Source organism: Spea bombifrons, chromosome 1 (genome assembly GCF_027358695.1).
Source record: "Spea bombifrons isolate aSpeBom1 chromosome 1, aSpeBom1.2.pri, whole genome shotgun sequence".
Classification (NCBI taxonomy): Eukaryota; Metazoa; Chordata; class Amphibia; order Anura; family Pelobatidae; genus Spea; species Spea bombifrons.
Genome location: NC_071087.1, coordinates 86,927,967 through 86,950,409, shown reverse-complemented (window position 1 = coordinate 86,950,409; position 22,443 = coordinate 86,927,967). Strand labels below are relative to the sequence as shown.

General features: G+C 40.0%; 1 protein-coding gene across 3 annotated transcripts in view; it reads left to right on the top strand.

Moving 5' to 3' along the window:
* Nucleotides 1–19,655, top strand: part of RNF38 (ring finger protein 38) — a 100,894-nt gene extending 81,239 nt beyond the window's left edge. The window contains exons 1-11 of one of the 3 annotated variants that reach the window (XM_053465815.1): nucleotides 4,606–5,223; nucleotides 13,755–13,948; nucleotides 14,066–14,279; nucleotides 14,613–14,780; nucleotides 15,178–15,348; nucleotides 15,841–16,002; nucleotides 16,499–16,605; nucleotides 17,379–17,463; nucleotides 17,563–17,684; nucleotides 18,070–18,169; nucleotides 19,193–19,655. In XM_053465815.1, coding sequence (XP_053321790.1) covers nucleotides 13,842–13,948; nucleotides 14,066–14,279; nucleotides 14,613–14,780; nucleotides 15,178–15,348; nucleotides 15,841–16,002; nucleotides 16,499–16,605; nucleotides 17,379–17,463; nucleotides 17,563–17,684; nucleotides 18,070–18,169; nucleotides 19,193–19,255 — 1,299 coding nt within the window. In that variant the 5' untranslated portion in view covers nucleotides 4,606–5,223; nucleotides 13,755–13,841 and the 3' untranslated portion in view covers nucleotides 19,256–19,655. Of the gene's footprint in view, nucleotides 1–4,605; nucleotides 5,257–13,754; nucleotides 13,949–14,065; nucleotides 14,280–14,612; nucleotides 14,781–15,177; nucleotides 15,349–15,840; nucleotides 16,003–16,498; nucleotides 16,606–17,378; nucleotides 17,464–17,562; nucleotides 17,685–18,069; nucleotides 18,170–19,192 lie in introns of those variants that run through there. The other 2 variants (XM_053465814.1, XM_053465813.1) reach the window with 2 other exon arrangements.
* The last annotated feature ends 2,788 nt before the right edge of the window (nucleotides 19,656–22,443 follow it).

Sequence of the window (22,443 nt, the reverse complement as noted above, 5' to 3'; positions counted from 1 at the left end):
AGATATAACAGAATGAGAACTTTTTGTCGGCCATGGCATACCATGCCGCTGTATGTTTTACATTAATCTGTCCCCTAAATAGTTAAAGTGATTGCTTTCTGGTGGGGGTTGGGCGTGCCATGGAGAAGGTGAATACAGGACACAGAGCAATTAATTGATGTCAATATGTTGTGCTCTGGACTCTTGCAGATTAAAGAGGGCTTCGGGAGAGAGGTTTATTATCCATTTAGTGTCTGTTTCTGCCTGTTTCTGAGTCTTCCTTTTCTTAGAAGCAAGATTAGTGGAACACGGTGCATCTCTTGGGCTTGTACTGTTTTTCCTGACCTCACAGATATGTAAATGTGCTCATCCATCTGTTTAGACATATGCCGGCATAAGAGGTGGCATGATTTGCCATGAATTTATGATAGGGGTGGAAAGACTGAGCTGCGATGTGATGCCGCATTGGTTTTTACTGAGTACTAGTAAAGTTAGATGGGAGAGACACGGGTTTATTTTCCAGATAGCAGAAACATTTGTACAGCGAATGGGATTCATAGTTGTTCTTAGGGTTTACGTACCAGAACATTTGCAAGTGCTGTTGGCTTAAATTGATTTCTTATGTGCCAGTGGCAGAGGAGGCCTACATTACTGTGCCAGTGGGCTACAGAAGCAACTGCTACCCTCCTGGTGCTATTCCAGTGCATAAATGTAAAAAAAAAAAGGCAGGCTAGTTTTAACCCTTTGAGCAACACCACATGATGGAAGGCCTTTCCTACAATTAACTTACTGGCAGCCTATTTTATGTGTTAAGACAGAATCGTAGAATCATATACTAGAATAGCAATAAAATGCAGTATGGGAATAGTGTTTTGTAGTTAAAATGCAAAAAAACTGTTCTTGAGTTAGTTAGACTTGGTAATAGCAGTCGGTGGCTTTACATTGACCTTTGTTTTTGATGCACTTGAGTGCTGTATCGTAGTCATCTAATTAAATGCAGGTTCTACGGCTACTTGAGCACCAAAACAATGTTCCGACTGCAAGATCAAACCCTGTGGACCTCAAATGACCTGAAGGTACAGCCATCTGTATTAGACTGTTGTGCTTGTGGCCCTAGTGTAGTGAGGGTTTCTATGAACCAAGGCAGTGTTTCAGTGGTTAACTGACACCATGCTATGTAACACAGAACACAAATAACCTTTTCTTGATATACGTATACCTTTTTTGTTGCCACGGGTACTCAGTCACTCCTAATGGTGCTGAAAAGGTTAAAACAGCTATGATGGCTAAACATAGTCTGGAATATTGTACTTCATGTGGGAGCCTGAGAAGTTACTTATCAACATTGTTTTTCACATAAGCATAGAGAAAGTCATCTAATCTCAATAATTAATATGCAATGACAAGTAGAATGAAAGATTCAGTGATGAAAGAGAAAGATATTCCATGGCAGCCAAAACCTTAGTGATTGTTTCCTCATTTTTATTCCATAATTCAGTCCACAAATGATTGTGAGTACTAAATATTTGGTTGATCTCACTGTGTCATTTTTTTTTCTTTTATTTTGTTACGCATTCGTTTTCAGAGGGTTTTTTTTTTTTGCAAAACAAAATTCAGTGCAATCTCTCCACCCGGATTAACAAATTTGTAACGAATACTCTGAGGTTTCTTGTTCAGTTTTTGTTTATTTTGTTGGGGGTCCCTGCTTGTTTTTGGAGAATTGTACAAATGCACAAATATGGCAACATTTGTTAAACATCAACTTTGAATATATAAGTCTAATTTTTATAATATGGTTTCCAGTCTGCACAGTGTGGTCCATTCCTTTCATTGATCTGGAACTGTAGCTTATAACACTAGAGGAGTGTACGCTGGGACTGTGTATTCTTTGCTGAAATACAGTTTTTTTTCTGTTTCATGCTCGTCTAAATTATTATTTTTTGTTTCATATAGCACCCATCATCTTCCGCAGTGCTGTACAATAGGTGTCTACATGTATAAATGAATGAATGTTCCACGGGGCTGAATTTACATCCTTGTTTTATTCCAAGTGATATCCGTCAGTTGTACATCTGTGAAATCAGGACGTAAAGGCATAGCATTTTCTACCCATATACAACTTCAAAATTACGTGGAGACTAGTTCAAATATTTATGTCAACTATTTTGCTTGCATTTCAGAAAAAATAGATAATCACAGTTTCAAAGAAACAAAGAAGGAAAAAAGTGATTGGAGCTTTTGGCTTTTCAGCCAGAGAGAACAGAGTTTCCAATTCAAAGCATGATCACTGACCTGAAAATAAATGTAACATCAGCCCCCTGCCTGGTGTGTATGGATCTAACATTTTGCTGGCTCTAACTATATCCCACCCTGTTATTGAAAATGTCTTGAGGTGTCTGAAAATACGTCACAAAATCAATTGCACTTGGCTAGGAATAAAAACAGAAAGCACTTGGTTAGTTATAAAAGATAAAACAATGCATGCAAACTGGGTTTAGTGTATAAACGCATAAATGGCATTTAGTAATTTATATATATTGAGCCTTCTTGAACCTAAGAAGAATGATCAGTTAGCTATATATATATCCAAAAGTATGTGGACACACCTGATAATTATTGAGTTTTGGTATGTCTGCCTCCAAAACTCTCTCAACCCAATATACATTAAAAAAAGTACATAGAAAAATAAACCCCTTAGGCTAAGGTAAATATATATATACTTAAAAGCACTGGCGTTTAACTGTTTCCGTGCATGCGATTGGCTATAGCATGTGTTGATCACATGTATGGAAACGCAAGGGATCTTCTGTAGGATGACCGCTAGGGATATGGAGCTGTCAACTACAGCAATCACTATGACGATAGGCCTTTTTTTCACTGATGGCGTACCACTGGTCCTCTAGGGACATCTTTTTTATAACATACCTCATACGTCACTGGTCGTCTTTCCTAAATTGGTCTGTGCACCAAATAAACCCATGCAACATTTTACAGATTAAAATAAACAATAGATATATGCACTTATAACACACAGCATGGAGAAAGTTGCATTAACTTCCTTTTCAAATAATCTGTGTAATGCCCCTGCCCATTATGTTATCCTGTTGACGATTGACATTGATTGACAAACAAAAATCACAAGTTTGAGGCAGTGGTATTGCTAAATTACAGAATATTTTGATCAGGGCCATATTTATTCACCATGGGCTGAGGCGGGTTCAGGTCTGGACAACCACAGGCTCCACCAACACTTCCTCCTTCATGGTCTGCATGGATACTGGGTGCCAGAATATGATGTCACAGCCAAGAAATGTTTTATCTTTTTTTAATGCCCTTAAAGATTCTAAAAGTCTTCTAGGAGGACTTGTGTGCCTCGTAGCCGGAGCCAGGGTGTGGAGAGATATGGAGAACTGTTATGGCCCAAAGTTAATCTGGAACCAGTGCAGCAGTCCATTCGGCCCTAATTTTGATTTAGTTTTCTACCCTGGCTCAGACTTGTCAGCCCCATCAAGCAAGCATTAGTCAAAATCTAAATTGCCTACCTAGCATTAATGGAGTAGTGTGTCATGTCACTGAATAAAAGTATTAGGGAAGATCTGCGTAGATCAGATCTACAATAATAAAAGGTAGTAAAGCACCTTTATGCAATACTTTGTGTTAGCTATCTCATTCGCATACAGTTGCTTAATTATTTTCACATCCGCTTAAAATGTTTATTTTTAACTTGAGCAACCTACCATAAGCTCTTGAAAAAAGGAGATTGCTTCATGGCTGGCGTTTAACCCCTTTGCGATCATATGTTGTGCTACATGGGAAATCAGTCTGTCTACTGACAGCCTGGACTCCCCCTGAAGCCAGCATCGTGGAGCCCTGCTTGCTGATCACAGTGTGATCAGTGCAAAGGAAAAAGTAAAGAAAAGGGTGTTATTTTTATGAAATATAAATAAGAATGAAAACTAAATAAAAAAATAAACAATACAGTAAGATCAGTGCAAAAAATATGTTTTTTTTTTTACATCCCATTGCCCTTGCACTACATGTTAAAAGTATACCCCACCATTTACAACCCTCAAACCCCTTATGAATGTGGCGCTCTGGAACAAGAAAAAAATGTGTATGTGGAGTATGTCTGTAATTAAGAGATGTTGCCGAACATAAATTGGGCCGTTATTCATCGATGGCACCTACTGTTTAGTAGCAATCCTAAGCAAAATTGCAACATTTTTTCTTATTTAAATTATTGTTTTGGCTTTTGGCCATATTTTTTTCAGAAAAAAAAGTATTAATAATTTGTGTGGGTACATCAAAAACACGGAAAACAAGAATATTGATTAAACCAACATATGGTAAAAATGTCAAAAGTACAGTCTTTGGGGTACCAAAAACCTTCTGTACTGAAAGATTTAAATCCTGCTAATTGGCTATTGTCCCAAAGACAAGATAATGAGACCTCCTTTTCAGATGGTCTAAATCACTAAGACTCGCCCAACTAAATCATTAATAACGTTACTGGACTGTTGCCCAAATCAAAAATGGCGGCGACGCTATTATATCCTGGTACGTCACTTCAAACGAAAACAAAAACCGTCGTTACTCCTCTTCCCTTAAAATCTCTTGGGGGTCGCTGCCCAGTCTTGGCTGGCTTCTTTCCGTTAAAGTACACACTGGTTCGGGAGCCTTCGTCGTCGGCGACTGTGGCGGGATTCGGGTTTTCTTTCGAAAGGCGAGGACATAGATACGCAAAACCCTGAATAGTTGTTAAAGAGTATTTTGCTCCCGAAATGTTTATTTGCATTGCATAAAAGCCAAATAAAATAGAAACCCCGTAAGCTGTCGGTCATTTTAACACAATTGCTGGAACTGGTCAATGGCACTGTGCGGTTTTGCCAGTAGCCAATATGGTGAAAAGGGCGTGTCGTCTCTGGCAAAATGGGGGCGGTGACATAAATTGGGAGGGTCGTGTAGAGCAAGCACAGTACGGTGATGTCAGTAGAGCCAATGAGCGGGGCGGGTTTATGCAAAGGTTTGAGGAGGTGGAGGTGGAGGAGGAAGACGCGTCATAACGAGAGATTAAAAAAAGAGAATGGATAGGGGGCGGGAGGTGTATTATTGAGGGGGCAACGGACGCGGCGCTACTCATAACGTCACCGAGCGGAGGGCCGCGCGCACTTATTCAGGGTAGGGGGAAGTCTGTCCAGCAAAGAGTGCGCGCGCCCTGGGAAGCGAGATACGGTCACGGAGGAGGCGAGTTGACTGTGTATATACATTATGTACTGTGTATGTATACCCGTGTGTGCATATCTAATGAAGGGGGGAGGGGAATGGGGCTACCGTTTGTATATGTATATTAATAATGTGTTGTCTAATGGGTAGCTTATGTGCATGCCGGCTTCATTACGTGAGACGGAAGAGGCTCGTGTACTTGGTGGGGGTGTAGGCTGTGGGCCTGAGGTACGATGGCAGTCTATGTGTGTATATGTGTGTATAAAACGGTAGGGAGGGTGTGTGTCTGGATGTGTGTTTATCCGTGTACTAAGGCCAGCTAATAAGTGTTTTTATACGTGTCTGCTGTGCGTTGAGATAAGTAGAGAGCTAATACAGAGCACAATACACTGTAATAAGGCCCCATCCGTCCAGCTCAGCTTCGTATTTGTAATCGTGGTGTGCAGCTTCCTCTGTGCTGTAAATTATATATCGTGTAATGTATGTGCTTGCTATAGGAGATAAGCTAACTGCATGTATTTACCGTGTGCCCATCCTATGCTATCAGAAGGCAAGGAAGTGCATGCTGCTGCTGCCTCTTTGTTTCATCTGCCCCCGTGTGTCTTTATCTCTCTGCCTTCAGGGTTTATCTGTATCTCCATAGTATACAGAGGCTTGATGTGGCTGTAAACATGCCTGCTATTACATGTGTGTGTACACACCAGCGCGTGTTTGCACTACCACATTTTTCTAATTTCAGCTCTCTGAAAACCACTTATTTCCTGCCTTGATGTTTGAGCTCTTATGTTGATCGCCCCCCCTCCCCCGTGACTTAACCTAAGCTATATAGAGACCGTGTAGGACCTCTTAATGTACAGCTGCGTACGCCCCCATATTATAACATGTAACGTTTTACTAGGCTGTCAATGTTTACTTTCCTCCTTTCTGTTTTCTACAGCATTAGAGAACCCAGATGTTGTACTTGTAACAATATAACAGCAGTCAAACTATTGTAGCAAATCGTGGTTATTCTTAACGACCAAGTAACATACGTGGCCGTGCCTATTAACGTGTTCCCTGACCCCTCTAACTACTTGATAGTTATGGCCCTCGTGGAGTTTACAACCTGGATATTCCTAATTCACATCATCACATAGTACATTTGCGTTTACATTAAGTTTGCCGTTGCTTATAGCTCCGACCGTCCTGTCCCTACGGCCCTTCATTAGTAAAGCGGTTCCGTTGCATTTGCGATGATCCATACATTCACTGTTTATAAGGAAGCACTAAGAGAAAGCCTTGTTGTTTTTATGTAGCCAGCCTGAAAGAAGTGTGATTTACACACAAATAGATCAATTATACTGCAAAAGAACAGGGCCCTTTATTATGGAAATAGTCACTGTTTTTAAAAGATGTCGTGAAGATGACATGTTCACCCATGATGGGTATGTTTTGCTGAAATACACCATAGCATGCAGTTTGTTTGGATGTAACTTTTTGTGCTGTTTCATGTCAATGGATGACTCTAGTCTTGTATCATTAAAATAATGAACCTCAATTGACTCTTAAAGTCTGCATGAATTTATCATGGGCAAACTAGGGCTCTTGCGGTTTGTTTCCTAACGCCTTTGGCACCGTTTAGTTAACATCTTGTTTCTTTGGGGTGATTGGTTCCTTTTATGTGCTGTTTAGAGCTGAAGGCAGCTGCCTATTTCAGCCTTATGGCGGAGGTTGACCCGAACGCTATGCTTTCAATTTGTTGTGCAATCATGCACGCTGCAGCCTGCTTAATGCCACTGTTATGGGTTTACCTACAGGCAGATTTTCTTTCTTTAATTTTCAAAGTAGTTTGTTAGGTTAGTACTCTCATACATGAGTGGCGAAGGCCTAGAAATGTCAAGCAGGTGGTGGTGGGTTCTAAGGATTAGGACATGCTGAAACTCTTAAACTTTGCTCCTTTGTGCGGTTCTTATATAGCATGTTGGGTGCTTTTAAGTTAGGGAGTTGTGTTTTGGGCTCCGTCACTATTCATTATGAAGGGCAAACCCTGTTTATCCAACAAGAGCTGTTGCATAATGCATCGTCCAATCTGTGAGGTTACTGACAATATCTCCTCGATCTAAGTATGCTTTATACAGGGCTAGCGAGACAATTCGATGAGCAGAAACTTGCTTGGCTGTTAAGGCAACTCTCATACCAATTTTAGTGAATAATAGCTTCCAAAATATCTCACTAGTGAATATGGTATGATGATCGCATACAGGTATTGTATATATTTACTGAATGTATAGGGCAAGTCTGAACAACATTGATGTTTTTGACCAGATATAGTGTGAGGTGCTCTAATAGTCTTGGGTGCAAGAAGGAACAGACCATTTCAACAGTAAATTACATATTGAACTGATTGATAATGGTTTAAAAAAATGTGCGTGCGTGTGTATCTATATATCTCTATCTAGCTATATATCTCTGATATATTCCATGAGTTTAAGTCAGTTTTGAGACACTGCATAAAATCCATAGACATTGTGTACAATAGCCGATTTCGCGCTTTACCTGTGATGTATACATTATATACATCTTAATTGCTCATATCATCATGCCTCCCCCATTCACAATGCTGCAGCTCCACAGACTCACGCCTCTAAAATGTGTTGGATACACTCCAGTGAATCATTTGCACGCATAGTTGCCTTCTGTAGCTCTTAAATGTGTTAGTGTTATCCCATCCATATAGTTACATGTTTTCTAGAACCTAGGGGTCATCACTCCCGACATTTTTGTCTTACATGAAAGGGAACCCATGGTCTTTTGAATGCATGTAATATACATGTTATATTTCTGTAGAAAAAGTTGCAAAATAGCAACTCTGTTTCTTGCAACTTAGTAGCCTGTTGGCAGTGGGAAAACATTGTTCTTGATTGCGTCCTGTGTGGTGGAGCAGTAATGCTGTGGCTTCATGTACGTTGTTTCTGACATCGAAAGACCACACTGGACTGTATTAACCACTGAAAGCACTCCATGTAAATCCCGCTGGGGAGACGGGGGGCTGAGCAACACCATGAAATCCCGTATGCATGTTTCATGCTCTTCTGCTTCAACACAAACCTTCATGGTACACGTTGCCATATACCCAACTGACAACATAGATAAAGCTTTGCAACGGGCCCTTCTTATGTCATGTATCCATTTATCAAGTTTACTTTTCTTATACCCTTTAAATATAGGTATTGCAAAAAGCACTATATAGTAAACACTATGTAAATAAAATGCAATAAATGCCCCATGCAGAAAAAGGACTTGCGTCTTAATAACCATCTCTTTTGATTTTTAAAGTGTGGCCAGTTCAATGTGAGACTAGTGGCTTTTTATACTGTAACTTACTATAACATTGAATTTTATTTCACGTTCCAGCAAAATAATTTTATCGGCAGACTGAAACGTCTGTTTCTAGATTTGTTGGGAACTGCTCTGCAGGTTTGGGTTGGAAGGAATAACCTGTGTATAACCTGCCTTGTTTCTGCAGACCTGTGAGACAGAGCAAAACTTCCCATCGTGGGCAAGCTGGTTAACGCATCACACAAGGAGCTGTAGTGTGTGATGTGCTTGATGGCTAGTCTTTTCTGCTTGTTGTATTAGGAAGTTTTGAAATATACATTGTACCCTTTTTAGTATGGTTTAAGCCACTAAAACCTTGGCAGCAAGGTTTATTCACAGAAGACTCCAGTGGCAGGGTAGTTGTGGATTCATCTCACTGCTTTCACTTTATGTTTTGAAGGGCCATCCTCTGTGAGCTTCTGCTCCGATTTCATAAAACATATATTTAAATCAGTGATCTGAGCATTAAACTGGGCCAGCTTTACAATTTTTTTGAGAAATTTACCGGCTTGGTCCTTTTTATAATGCATAGTTAATTCATGGAGTTACAAGAACAACTCTTGGCAACACCTGTTTTAGTGAATAAACCACAATGTTTTAATGTGAGGATATACCAACCCAACCAAACGCCATCTGGATGTGAGTGTTTAGGACCTTTTCACTTGTATGGTGATCTTTTAGCTACGATGATCAAACCAGCGGTCCCTGGGTCCTCCATTCATCTTTGATTGACAGCTAGAGGCACATCTGTTCCTTAGCTCAAATTAGACCTATGATTAATGATGCAACAACTGATATACATCCCTCATGCAGGTAACCAACCTCCTTATACTTCTATGCTGTTTAGGAGTCAAGGTTAGCCAGTCTATCCATTCAGATGTTTTTAAGTGTGACACGGCCAGGTCTCCTTGTACCATACAAAGTCTTTCTCCCAATAGCCATCAGCAGGCTCCAGTGAACACTGTTTTTTGTCTGTAAGAGAAATACCGGTAATTAATAACACTGTGTAACTGATATATTTAGTATACCTGTATCTGCAAAATATGAATAAGAATTGTATCTTGCTTTCTTTTCTGAGAAACTAGATTTAATGACATTGAACGGTTTTGAACCGCATTGCTTTAAAACGTGGTGTAAAGAAATTGTTCACAGTTGCTTAATTTAAAATTCTGTTTTGTGAAGCATAGGCTGTAGTTGATTTGTTAAACAAGTTTAAATTGTAGAAATAGCATATGTGCTACTGCTGCACGTGCCATTTGTGTGCCCCAAGGGTAACTGCATAATTCAGAGTCCTGGTGTCTCCGATCTGTTTCTCCTTTTTCTTTGTTACCCGCTGCTTTAGACGAGTAATCTAATAGGTGTCTTGTGGACAGGTGTGAAGCCATCGCTGTTGCGTGGACAGGTAACCCCATTATGCAGTGCTCTAATGCAACCATCCCACCTAGACGGGGACCTCCGCCGTGCAAATAACCTTCGTGCCTTCTGAATAATGTAGACTTTTTGCTAAGTTGAGCTGGTTTTGGTGGCGATATTGGCTTATATTTAGAAAATAGATTGCCTTCTGAGCAGGGTGCTCCTGGGGGTCTTTGCAGGGGATGTGTTTACCTGTTGTTGTGTGCCTATGTATGCATGTTAACATTTGGTTTGCGCTTTTATGTGAGCAGTCGCTCCTGTTTCCAGGATCCTCCCTATTAACTTTCAGTGAGGTGGAAAGATTGTTTTTCCAGAACTAGTTCATCTGTTGGTCCTGCCTGTCTTGCCACATCTTGGCTTTGTTGAGATGAAACAATTGCTTTTTAAAGCAAATAACGCCAGAGCAGTTACCCGTGTGGAAACCGCATGGCTAGTTTAGTTTTGCTTAAGGTACAATATATGGCAGGGTTAGTCATAAAAAAAAAAAAAAAAAAACTCAGTGGGTATGGTTACCATTGGACACCTGTAGGATTAAGTGCCAGCATGGTCCTCTGCAGTTACACCTAAAACTCACTTTTGGAGTATTAGACAAAGTAGTACGCTGCTTTCAGTTCATTATTTATACATGTTCCTTGATTCTCTTGGCCAGATTGCAAGTATACGCTGTATGTAGCTGGCTCATATTATGATTTCTTCCATTCACCTCAAATGGAATCTCTATTTCCTGAGAGAGTCTGGAAGTGTTTTCGGAGACTTCCTGCTGGCATGTTTAGGGTGGAAAGTAGGCCCCCCTCCCCTCCCCTCAAGATTTGTGAGAGATTAAATGTTATGAACGGCAGTAACAACTTTATTAAATGCATGAATCCGTGTGGTGCTAAATCCATGATCGCGTAAAGAAGCTTCCCGTTCAGTCCTGGCTAGAGCCCTGTATCCGTACACCTGCGTGCTTTGAACTTCGTTGTGGATATCTGTGGGCCGTTTCTGAATTGGCATATGTCAGTGTCTCGTGCTACAGCGCTGAGGAATATGATGGCATAAATACACTTAAAACCCATTCTCCGGGGGTTGCAGATGATTGCTTGGGGCCTGGGTGCTCACAGCAGTCCCCACACAGGAAGGGCTCTGAGGGAACCATCTAGAACAGGCAAAAAAAAGTGTTGTTCATTGGACCCTCCAGCAGCTGCATGACTACATATCCCATGCTGCTCTCCTCAGCCAGTCCCTTAGCTGAAAGGGAGAATGGGAGATGTAGTCCTGCAGCAGCTAGAGGGCCGCAGCTTGGACACCCCTCTCTCTCTCTCTCTCAAATATTGTGTGTTGAATCAATAATGCTAAGACTGTTATTTTTAGTGCACGGGGAATAAAAGAACCCACAATTAAAGCCATAGATATAATCTGAAGATGTGCTTTGGTGCTGCAAATAAGTAAACCAGATTTTCTGTAGAGCGACAAGGTACATATATTTGTTTCATAGGCACTTTGCATTTCCCAGCGAAGTCCTTTGATACAAGCATCCGATGCAGATGTCGTTGTCATCGGTAGAGGTCCCTGGCCGCACATCTGTCTCCGCTCGCGCTCTTAAAGCTGCCGCCATAACTTTGGGGGATTTTTTTTTTATTATTTATTAGAAATCCGGCTCGCTGCATTTCAAATGAGCTCGGTCACTGTCCTTTGTTTCAGTAGTAGCTGAATTTAAATATGTTTGATGCATTTTCTTTCAGGGGTAAAGAAAAGGGAAATGCAAACAGCTTTGGGGGTTTCAAAGGGCATGAATTGGTGTTTGCATAACGCAATTTGTATTTAAAAGGAGTTCACGTAGCGCTCCGGCTTTGACATGCAAATTGTGCTGGAAATTCAATTTAGGTAACTTTGATGAGAATGCTGTGCTAGCCGTTATTTCTTGCAAGTTGCCAACGCAGTGCCGTGGAACCTACGATGTGATGCTTTTATTTCCCGCGTACATGCAGAATCCATTTGTGCCACGAAAACAAAGCCCGATTGCACTCCTTCGAGAAGTGAAGCGGATTTTACATGAAGTCCATGTTGCGCATGAGACTTGTTTATCCTGGCACACTATATAACATTATAACAAACACAATAGCACTGAACGGAAACTTTTTTTTTTTTCTTTGAGAGGCATGTTAATGCTGTTGAAAGCTGCACTGTATAAAGCATAGGTAAATCGTGATGACCTTTAAGATATCTCACTGCATTAACCATGTCGTATACCAGACAAACCTGGCTGTTCTTGCTAATGCAGATGCGTTTATTTGAGGTTTCGGAAAAATCCAAGGATTGTTAATGGGGTGTTACAAATGTCACATTCTCTTTCCCATGAGTTACTATTGTGTCCCATCACCAGAGCATGCATTTCACATATAAATGATGAACCGTTCCTTGCACGGGCCCTGTTCTGCCAGAAAGTATTTAATTTTGCTTTTATGAGATCGGGCATGACTTTATTTGCTTCCGGTGGCAGTGCTGCAAATCACGGCATCTCTTCCCTGCGCTGGCTGGAGAATTAGCGGAGCTAATCCTGCTATATGTGCTTCTGTGCACTAAATACCGTGACGTTTTTTAATATAGCATTTTGTGTATGGAACCCGTTTAGTCACCCCTGCAAAAGTAATGTGTATGGGGGACTCCACGTTACCACCGAACGTTCCATGTGCTGTTGCGTCATATGTTCCTGCTGCCGTTCATCCATCCTTGCCACTTTCTGACTTTAAAGCAGGAAGGTGGCTTGTGTAGGGGTTTGGAGGTACATCTTCAGCGTGGCTTTCCTTTAGTTCTGCCTCTTGTGTAAGTGTTAATGTCCAAACTTGGGCTTTGAGTCGCTGTATATTTCTTAATTTTTTTTCTGTTCTCCCCGAAGAGACCTTCTCAAAAGTTTAAGGTGAAGAAAAGCTGCAGTGAAAGGAAGCTGTGTAGGGAATTGGCATTTTAAGGCTGTGTTACAAGCGCTGGCACAAAGCTTTGAACAGAGTTCAGCGAGTGTTTGGATAATGTAGGAGGCTCCCTGAGGGGACGGGGTACAGTAACCATTCCAAAAATGAGGAATCGACACTTACTGAGGCCACGTCTCTGGCCACTGCTTGTGTCATACTCTGGCAGCAGCGCATAGGCAGACACGGATTACTGGGCCCGTGACGTTCTCTCCTTCTCCCCACCCTGAATGTGAAATCTGCAAAATATATTGAATGGTTGAATTGTGAGAAGTTACATACTTTTCTGTGTGTTTTTATCTGTAAACACCTTTACATTTAATGTATAGTTTATAGAACTGTGAAATTGTAGTGTTTTGGGAAAGGATCTACATTGAGAAGTTGCTGAGGAACAATAGGAACAAAGCCAAGCATGACGTTCCTTGAATTCTCAGGCCGGGTTTTAATTTCGGGCCCCTATTTCTAATCCAATAAATCTTATCTGCGATGTATTGAAGTGAGTCCTGTGAACCTTCTGGCTTTATATAACTTGGTTCTCAATAGAGCTTACACTTGTACGCATGCTGCTTGCTTCTTGATTACTGGCCCCAGTTTGGTGCAGATTGATAGTTTCATTTTATAAGAATGCGTGTATGTAATATGGTAGTGTTTGTGCTATTGCGTGTACATATAGTTCAGTAGAACTATATTTGCTGGCAGTGCAGTGTACATTTTTACAGTGTACATGGTGAATTTTTTTACTAGGGGATTACCATTAGGGTTTTTATTTTTAACTTGTATATGGATGTTGATTGAAATGAGTACTTTTTAAAATGAATTGCCCTTTCTAACTTTCAGAACGAAGATAGTCCCAGTCCTAAGAGACAAAGACTATCTAATTCAGTCTTTGATTACACAGCGGCGTCGCCTGCCCCATCACCTCCAATGCGACCATGGGAGATGACTTCAAATAGGCGGCCTCCGTCGGCTCGGCCCAACCAACACCACTTCTCAGGAGAACGTTGCAACACTCCTGCCCGCAACAGAAGAAGGTAGCAGTCCCTCCGATTTCACATATTGACTCGTAATGTTAGCTTGTTCTTTAAATGTCTCTGCATTTCCTCCTTGTGTATTGCTCCCTTTTTCTGAGTTTTCTTTGTCTTTTTTAGTCCTCCTGTAAGACGTCAAAGGGGCAGGCGGGATAGGTTGACGCGCCACAATTCCATAAGCCAAGATGAAAACTACCACCATCTCTCGTATGGCCAGCAACAGGCAGTAGAGGAACCCAGAGCCTTCCACCCACCGAATGTATCCCCTCGCATGCTACACCCGGCAGCACATCCTCCACAACAAAACGCTGTAATGGTTGACATTCACGAACAGGTATAATTGGTATGGCTGTATTTATTCAGTTGACATAAGCCAAGTACACTCATCAAAAGTCTGTGCTTATATAGGCATGCATTGTCTGTAGGAAAATATCGACAATGCTTACTAATCCAGAAATTGCTAGTTTCCCCATGTTCGATAAACTCGTTGTGCTTTGTTGTAAATGGTACTTTGGTATCTATATAACTTTGTTCAATAGTGCATCCTGTGGCAGTTATGAGGTAAACTTTCCATATGGTCAAAGGACTTTTAAGCAGAATTGTAGTTTATCTTAAATGTTGGCTTTCTTTTTCATGAGATACATTTGATTATTCTTCCTTTTTCTAGATCCATCAGGGCACAGTGCCAGTTTCTTACACGGTTACCACAGTAGCACCACATGGGATCCCGCTTTGTACCGGCCAGCACATCCCTGCATGTAGCACACAACAGGTTCCTGGCTGTTCTGTGGTCTTCAGTGGACAGCACTTACCAGTCTGCAGCGTTCCTCCCCCTGTAAGCCAACGCCTATTTTTTTTTCTTCTTAAGTGCTTTATTCTGTAATTACAAAATACATTTTGCAAGTAGACATGTAGATACTGTGGCATTTATGCAAAGCGTGTCTCCAGTGTTATGTACTGTTAGAGTTGCACACATGCTCAGTCTTATTGTGTAGGAACCCCTATTGTTCAGAGCAATTCTACTTTTTTACAGGGGTCAGCAATAACGGCAGTAGCGTACATAAATGTTTTTGCAAAAGAAAAGCCTTAAATGCACTCTTCTGAGCATGGTATAACAAATGCTTAATGGCATATTTAAGTCTATTAGGCTGTTCCGTGGCCTGCTGGAACGCCACTTCTCTGCTTTTAAATCTAATTGTGTTTTTTTTTTTTCTTTATTTTTTCTTTCCCAGATGCTGCAAGCTTGCTCAGTTCAACATTTACCTGTACCCTATGCTGCTTTCCCTCCACTCATTTCCAGTGATCCATTCCTTTTACATCCACCTCACCTTTCTCCACATCATCACGCTCACTTGCCTCCACCAGGCCAGTTTGTTCCCTTCCAGGCTCAACAGTCTCGTTCGGTAAGCAAAGTCCTATTGCGTTCAGGCTAGCATTTGCTGTCTTGTCTTTCAGGTGCTATTTTTTTTGGTTGTGAATAGACAGTCATTTGGGTGTTTTTGTAGTTTATTTATGCTTATGTTGGTGTAAAGGTGTACAGGGAGCATAAAATCGAAATACCTCTTGCGGAGATAGATTTTCTCTTCCTCAATTACTTGGTCCCAGTTTTTTTTGTGTGTCACATACATACATACATACATACATACATACATCTGGGACCAAGGTATGTATGTGTATTTAACTTGTTTAATCCATAAACCTTTTTTAAGCACATGAATTGCAGTCAAATTTGCATGTGCGCTGAATGGTCCTAGGCTACCCCAGTGCCTTATACGATTAATCTAAAGAAAACTACTGTTCACTTCTAAAGGATGCAATTTGTATTTGTTTTCTGAATTTTGTAACTTTGTGCACAGGTGTGACTTTTAAATCCTTTTTTTTTTTTTTTTTTGTAGCCTCTGCAGAGGATAGAGAATGAAGTGGAGCTGTTGGGGGAGCATCTACCTGTGGGTGGCTTTACGTACCCTCCACCTGCACATGCTCCAACACTGCAGCCCTCAGCTCCGTTACAGTTCATAACACATGATCCTTTGCATCAGGAGGTTTCGTTTGGTGTAGTAAGTATTCTAAAGTTACATGATGCAAAACAGACTCCAGGCATCTATCTGTGTGTGGCTCTCATCGCAGAATATCCCCCCCCCCGTCATATGTACAGATTTATCTATGGCCGCAGTTACCTTGACCAGAAGAGTTGGATTTAGCGTGCTCCCTGTGTACACAGCAGCTGCATAGTTAAATCATTGTTCTTGGTCAAATTGCTGCTATGTGTTCCGTGAGGATGTGGACCAACGCAAACCAATTGGTCCTGTTTAACCTCCTGCACTCTAACGCATCATATTTACAGTAATTTCCTGCTCCCCCCTCAAATGTTTTGCATTTCTTTTGAGGGTGATTGAAAAATTTATGTGCAGTCATCAATGTTGGGTTGACAAGCTTAAGGTTGCATATCTGTATTTGTAGTGCAATATTGGCGTATCTATTGGCGAATGTTACAAAATGTTTTATTTTGTAACATTCTTAGAATATTTTTTTGTTTTGTGTTCTCTATTACAGCCATATCCCCCGTTTATGCCTCGAAGAGTAACCGGTCGCAATCGATATCGCTCACAGCATCCGATTCCACCACCACCCTATCACCCGAGCCTTTTACCTTATGTTCTGTAAGTGCTTTGTTAGTATGTGACTTTAGCAGAGGTGTGTGTTTTTTTTTTTTATTTTTTTTTTTTATATTTTATTATAATCCTTACTAATAACAGACACGGGGACATCTGTCATTTCCTTAATACATTGCACAAGTCTCTTTTGTAGGACAAAACTATTGCCTGTTGGTTCATTTAGTGTAGATTATTGCCAGACGTCAGAGGTTTCAGTTTAAATATTGTGCACTTGTAGCATGAGCAAATAATTATGCTCTTGTTTCAGTCAAAAATCTTGTCGTTTGAAAGCTGCCAAGATGGTTCATATGCATTAACTAGTCTAAGGGGGGTGCTTTTTACGGTGTTATCCAGGTTAGTTGGAAGTTGGGGAACTGTTTTTCCCCAGTACACATTTTGTTTAAATATGTTGCGGAGAGCCACCAGAGGGAGCCATCCAGCAAGTTATGAAACTAGTCTCCCAACAATATTCCGGAGCAACAGAGTTTGAGTCAGTGCCATAGACCATTTTTAATTTGATGGTTTAGACCTCTGCTATTGCTTTTGTCAATGTACGTTTACACGTCTATGTATAAATAGGTTAATAGTGGGCCGTGTTCCGATGCCAAAAGCAGTTTTAAACGGCTTAGTTTAGGCACGCCCTCTTCCTTGTATACGAGTGTGTTTTGTTTTCTTGAATAAAAGATATAATCATGTTGTGTGTATATAGGTTTTCTTTCTCATGAACCAGAAACAACCTTGGATGATAAAACCTCTGTGTTTTTTTTTTTTTTCTTTAGATCAATGCTTCCAGTCCCTCCAACAGTAGGACCAGCCTTCAGCTTTGAGTTGGATGTAGAAGATGGGGAGGTGGAAAACTATGAGGTTGGTGTATGTATTCTTAAGATCCGTTTTTGATATCTAGAGAAGCATGCATTAACTAATGAACAACTTGCTGAAATGTTTTTTTTTGTTTTATTGTAGGCATTGCTGAACCTTGCTGAAAGACTGGGTGAAGCCAAACCAAGGGGACTGACAAAAGCAGACATTGAACAACTTCCTTCATACAGGTTTAACCCAAACAATCATCAGTCAGAACAAACATTGTAAGTAAAACAGTGACCTTCTTATTCCGTTTTCAAATACTTTTTAATTAAAGTACACAATATTTCAAGGAGGCCGAAACAGGTATGAAAAAAAACATGTTGACAATGTATAAGCTTTGCCCTAGAGTTACATACTTTATTTCGTACAGGTCATATGACTCTATCACATGAGGACAATCCTTACTACATTCTATCCACCTTAATGGGGAGGAGATCTTCCCATGTGCTTCCTTGGTATAACCGTCTTGACGTTGCTTTTCTAGATCGGCCTGTATATTTGTGTCACTGTAAATGTATTAAACATGTACGCGATACTCATGTTTTGTACTTTAGTAAAAAAGAGTCCTATGGTTTTTCTAATTTGCTAATTTCCATTTTCTTCCAGATGTGTAGTATGCATGTGTGATTTTGAGTCAAGGCAACTGCTTCGAGTCTTACCATGCAACCATGAATTCCATGCCAAGTGTGTCGACAAATGGCTTAAGGTAAGGTTCATTTTAACATAGCCAGGGTTGTATCTTTTTGAAAACATTGGTCCAAAGTGCCAGGAAAACCCAACTATTTGGTCTCTGCTCTCATTAAACTTAATTTTCTTTTATTGTAATTACATGGTATTCTAGCGACATGTTTTGTGAATGAATAAATGTTTGAATACACTTCAAAATAAAATTCTACTAAATTGTTAGGGTTTCCACTTTAACACTCATGGCGTCATATACAAAGAGTTAACTTTGTGTATGAACCAGATCTGTTCTAATTATTAAACTTTCCATCTTTTCCTACCCTTGCCACAGTCTGATCTCCTTTTTCTCAAATACTTTGATACACTCCATATTTTAAGATCTATGTGAGAGCAAGATTTAATCTGGCTTTTTTTTTTTTTTATACCAATTATCTATTTAAAACCAGACTCGTGAGGTTCACATGCTGTCAGGCATCAGAGCAAACGTGCCACTTAAGAAATATGTAGATTTAATACTGACCTGAAAATGAGCGAATTCAAATGGGGACCACATGAGCATTACATATAATATAATTCACTTAATGCCAACTCTGTATGGATTATACATAGGACTGTGCAGCACATCTTTAGACAACTGGCTGCATGCAGAATTGGCATATATTCAAGGGCTTATCAGGGTACATTACTACGGGATCAGTAATGTGTGCTGATCTGCCCATGTAAGATGACAAGATACAGTCTTAATGGATAAAGTGCTAGTGCACCTGTACATTGTGCTAACCACTGTGCTAGCCAATGCAAAGGTAAAATTCTATACATTACCTGAAATACTCCAGCATTAACCTCTGCTGTTTTAACCGATTAAAGACTGGGCTGCGGGCAGTGTTAATCATGCCTGCGATCTTGGCTGCATACTTGGCTTCATTCTGGATAATATATATATCAGACACATGGGCTGTATTTTTTAACATGTCTCTTCAAATGGTACTTGGCATTTCAACTTGGTAAACATTTTCTTTTCTTTTTTTTTTTTTTTTTTTTGTAGGCAAACCGCACATGCCCTATTTGTCGAGCTGATGCTTCAGAAGTGCATCGTGATTCAGAATGACCAACCTCAGAGCACAAATCTAGTTTGGGTGTTCCTAGTCACGTGTATGTGTGTTGCTATATTCGCACATACCAACTTTCCATTGAACTTAACCGTGTGGCTTCCAGCCTACTCTACACAAAAGGGTCCGCGGACCTCTTTTTTGCACTGTGTGATTTAATCAATTCTAAAGCTTCTAATTAGTCTTCACAATTATAGGATTGTTATACTAACAGTGTGATTGGGACTCCAAAGATTATTTTTTTATATTCCTTAGCTTATTTTGTGTGTGCACTAACATTCCCTGGTTTTTGTGTGATCATTCCGAGTGTTTTGCTGCAAGATTACAGTGGACGTGATCTTTTAGCATGTGCTTTTATATTTAAACGTTTGGGGGGGAGAAACGAAAAAAAAAATGAAATACAGTGGTAGCTCCAAACAATTTATCAATCTACCTTATTATAGAGCCTTCAGATACTGTGAGTGTGGACGCGTGGAATGTAAGCGTGGGTGTTAGTTTCAATGTGGCTTTGGGTGTTTATCAGGCACACAAGTGGGTGTCTGTGTGATTGAAAATTTATATACCAGCATGTACTGAGAACGTATGTATGTAGTATTACTTATGCTGCAATGTATAATCTTGTGTGTTATTTAAACAGTACTAGTACTGTACACTGGTTTTCTTTTCTTGTGTTTGCAGTTGCACACTGTATGCGAAGGGTGTAGCAATTTATAGGCATTTCATATCCCTTCCCCTCACTACCCCTCATACTTGTATGTGAATATTTTTTTTGTTTTGTTTCTCTAGATTCGTGTGCCTCTGTTGGAAAAGAGGAAAACGTGCATTTTTGCCTCCGTTATTTTTTTATTTTTTTTTAAACTCACTTGTAATATGCTACATAAAACGTGTTGGCCTGTATATTGTTTTCAGTTGGAGAATGTAAAGTATTCTGTCATGTTTTGTGTATTAGATGACAGATGGTAACAGCAGTTGCTCAAGTTAGTGTGATTTGAGAGTTGTCAGAGTCTAATAGTAAAATCCATTGCTGGCACAAAACATCTACAAGTCCTTACGGTGCAGTCTAGAACTTCTGCATGTGTAAAGCATGCCGGTGCGCTGCATGCAAGAAGAGTGTTGGCTCATTGACTTGTTCTGTATCCTCACTTACATGTAATGTCTGCTACTTTTAACACGCAAACACCCATCGCAGCTACTACTGAAACAGGTGACGTTTAGATTTGGTTTTGTTTAGGGTTTTTTGATTAAAACAAAGCCGCATTTTATTCATAACGTAATTTGCCATGAGCCAGCCTAAGTGAGACTGCCTTTTGATAGTCTGGAAATCTTTTAGCCCTTCCATTTCTTACGTATATATTTCTTTTTATTCAGACTAATGACCAAGTGTAAATTCCCAGCACTGTAGAAAAGTTTAAATTATAAGATATGTCTATGTATAAAACTAGCCATTTAAGTGCAATATGATGTGTCTTATTCCCTGTGTAAACTGAGCCAATCACAGAGAGAATTCATGGTCTCAGGTACGTGGTTAGAGTTCATTACTCAGAAGTTTCACTGTCATTGTCTGTTGCCCTCAACTGCTTTAGTTGGACCTTTATATTAGAACAGGTTAGAAAACCAGATCGAAGCACAATTTGTATCTTTATATAGTGGGTTCACTTAAGGTCGTCCCTCCGCCCCGAGTTTATTTTTAATTCAGCAAAAAAATGCATTCATTAACCTGAGAGTTTGCAAGTAAGTTGAATACTTTAATGCCTGGATTTCTGCCTATATTAAGGACCAACGTCAGTCACCTTCTGCTTTAAGAAGGTTGGCCAATCATAATGTATGCTTCTGGGCAATCTTTAGAAAAGTCTTTGAAATTTAAACTATGCATTATCCAGGGTCCTTTCAGCCCTTCCTGAGGCTGGCTCTTTGTAATGCATAGGGAAGTCGGTAGAGTTAAAATGGTTAATTTGCATACTCCCAAGCGTAGACCTCCCTTATCAAAAATGCACGTTTTCCTTGCTCATGCTACTCCCAATGGTTATAGTCTGTGTTTTTTGTTTGTGTTTTTGTTCGGTTGCAATAGCACAAGCGGCACAAATATAAGTATTGTATTTTGCTGCCAGTCCCAGCTTTAAGTTTCCGTATCCTGTGTCATGCCACTTTCTGCATGCCTGCTGCTGTGCTAGTCACAGATAGGCTTCAAAGTGTTTTTCTGTGTAACTCATGCTGCTCATCCTTTTTTTTTTTTTCTTTTTGCAACTTTTTCTGGGCTTGAGGTTCAGTGGACAGGAACAGAAGCACAATTTGCCTACGAATTGTACAAACTATTGCCTCCATCATCCATGACTTAATACCCACTCATGTTTAGATTTTTTTTTTGTTGATCCCGAATCTAAAAATATCACAATATACGTTAAAGAAAGGGAGATGAACATGGGCAATTTTTTGCTTTTGGTATAATTTTTTAATTGATATATTAAACTAACCAGTCACTGGATGTAAAAGGATTTGTATAAGACACTCCCTATGCTACAAGTCTTTTTTTTTTTTCTTCCAAATTAACATTGTATTCTGTACATAAGAATCGGTAACACTACTACACTCAATATTCACTTTATCAAAGCATGCAAGCATTGCACTTTCTAGCATAGACTGAGCTAAACACTAAAACAAAGCATACACAGTAACAGTTTTCTTTTGTAGGATGAATATGGTCAATATTAGATTTCTAGATGCACTCTGGAGGCTGGTACTTCTGGAACCTTTGACTTTTTTTTTCCCCCCTTTTAATTTCGCGAGGGATTATTGCACACATGCTTCATTAAGTCTTGTGGTTTCTGTACTAAAAAAAAGTCTTTTGCAAAATAAAAAGCACAGATGCATGTGTTTTGAACCAGCTCGGACTTTCTGCACATCTTTTCCAAGGCCAACAATTACATGAAGAGCAAGAGGATGTTCTCAGCTGTTACTGCCATACGTTTATTCATGCCTCTAGCCCTAGCCTGCAGTAGTGTCTGACCAGCACACGAAACAATATGTATATTGGTTCTTACTCAACTTTTTTTTTTCTCTGCACATCTTGCATGGATATTTTTATTTTTTGTTTTGTGGCTGTCAGAAGAATGGATATAAGGGCCTACAGTTGTTTTTTTTTTGTTTTTTTTTATTTTGCTGTTGCAGTATTTTTTTCCTGATATGCATC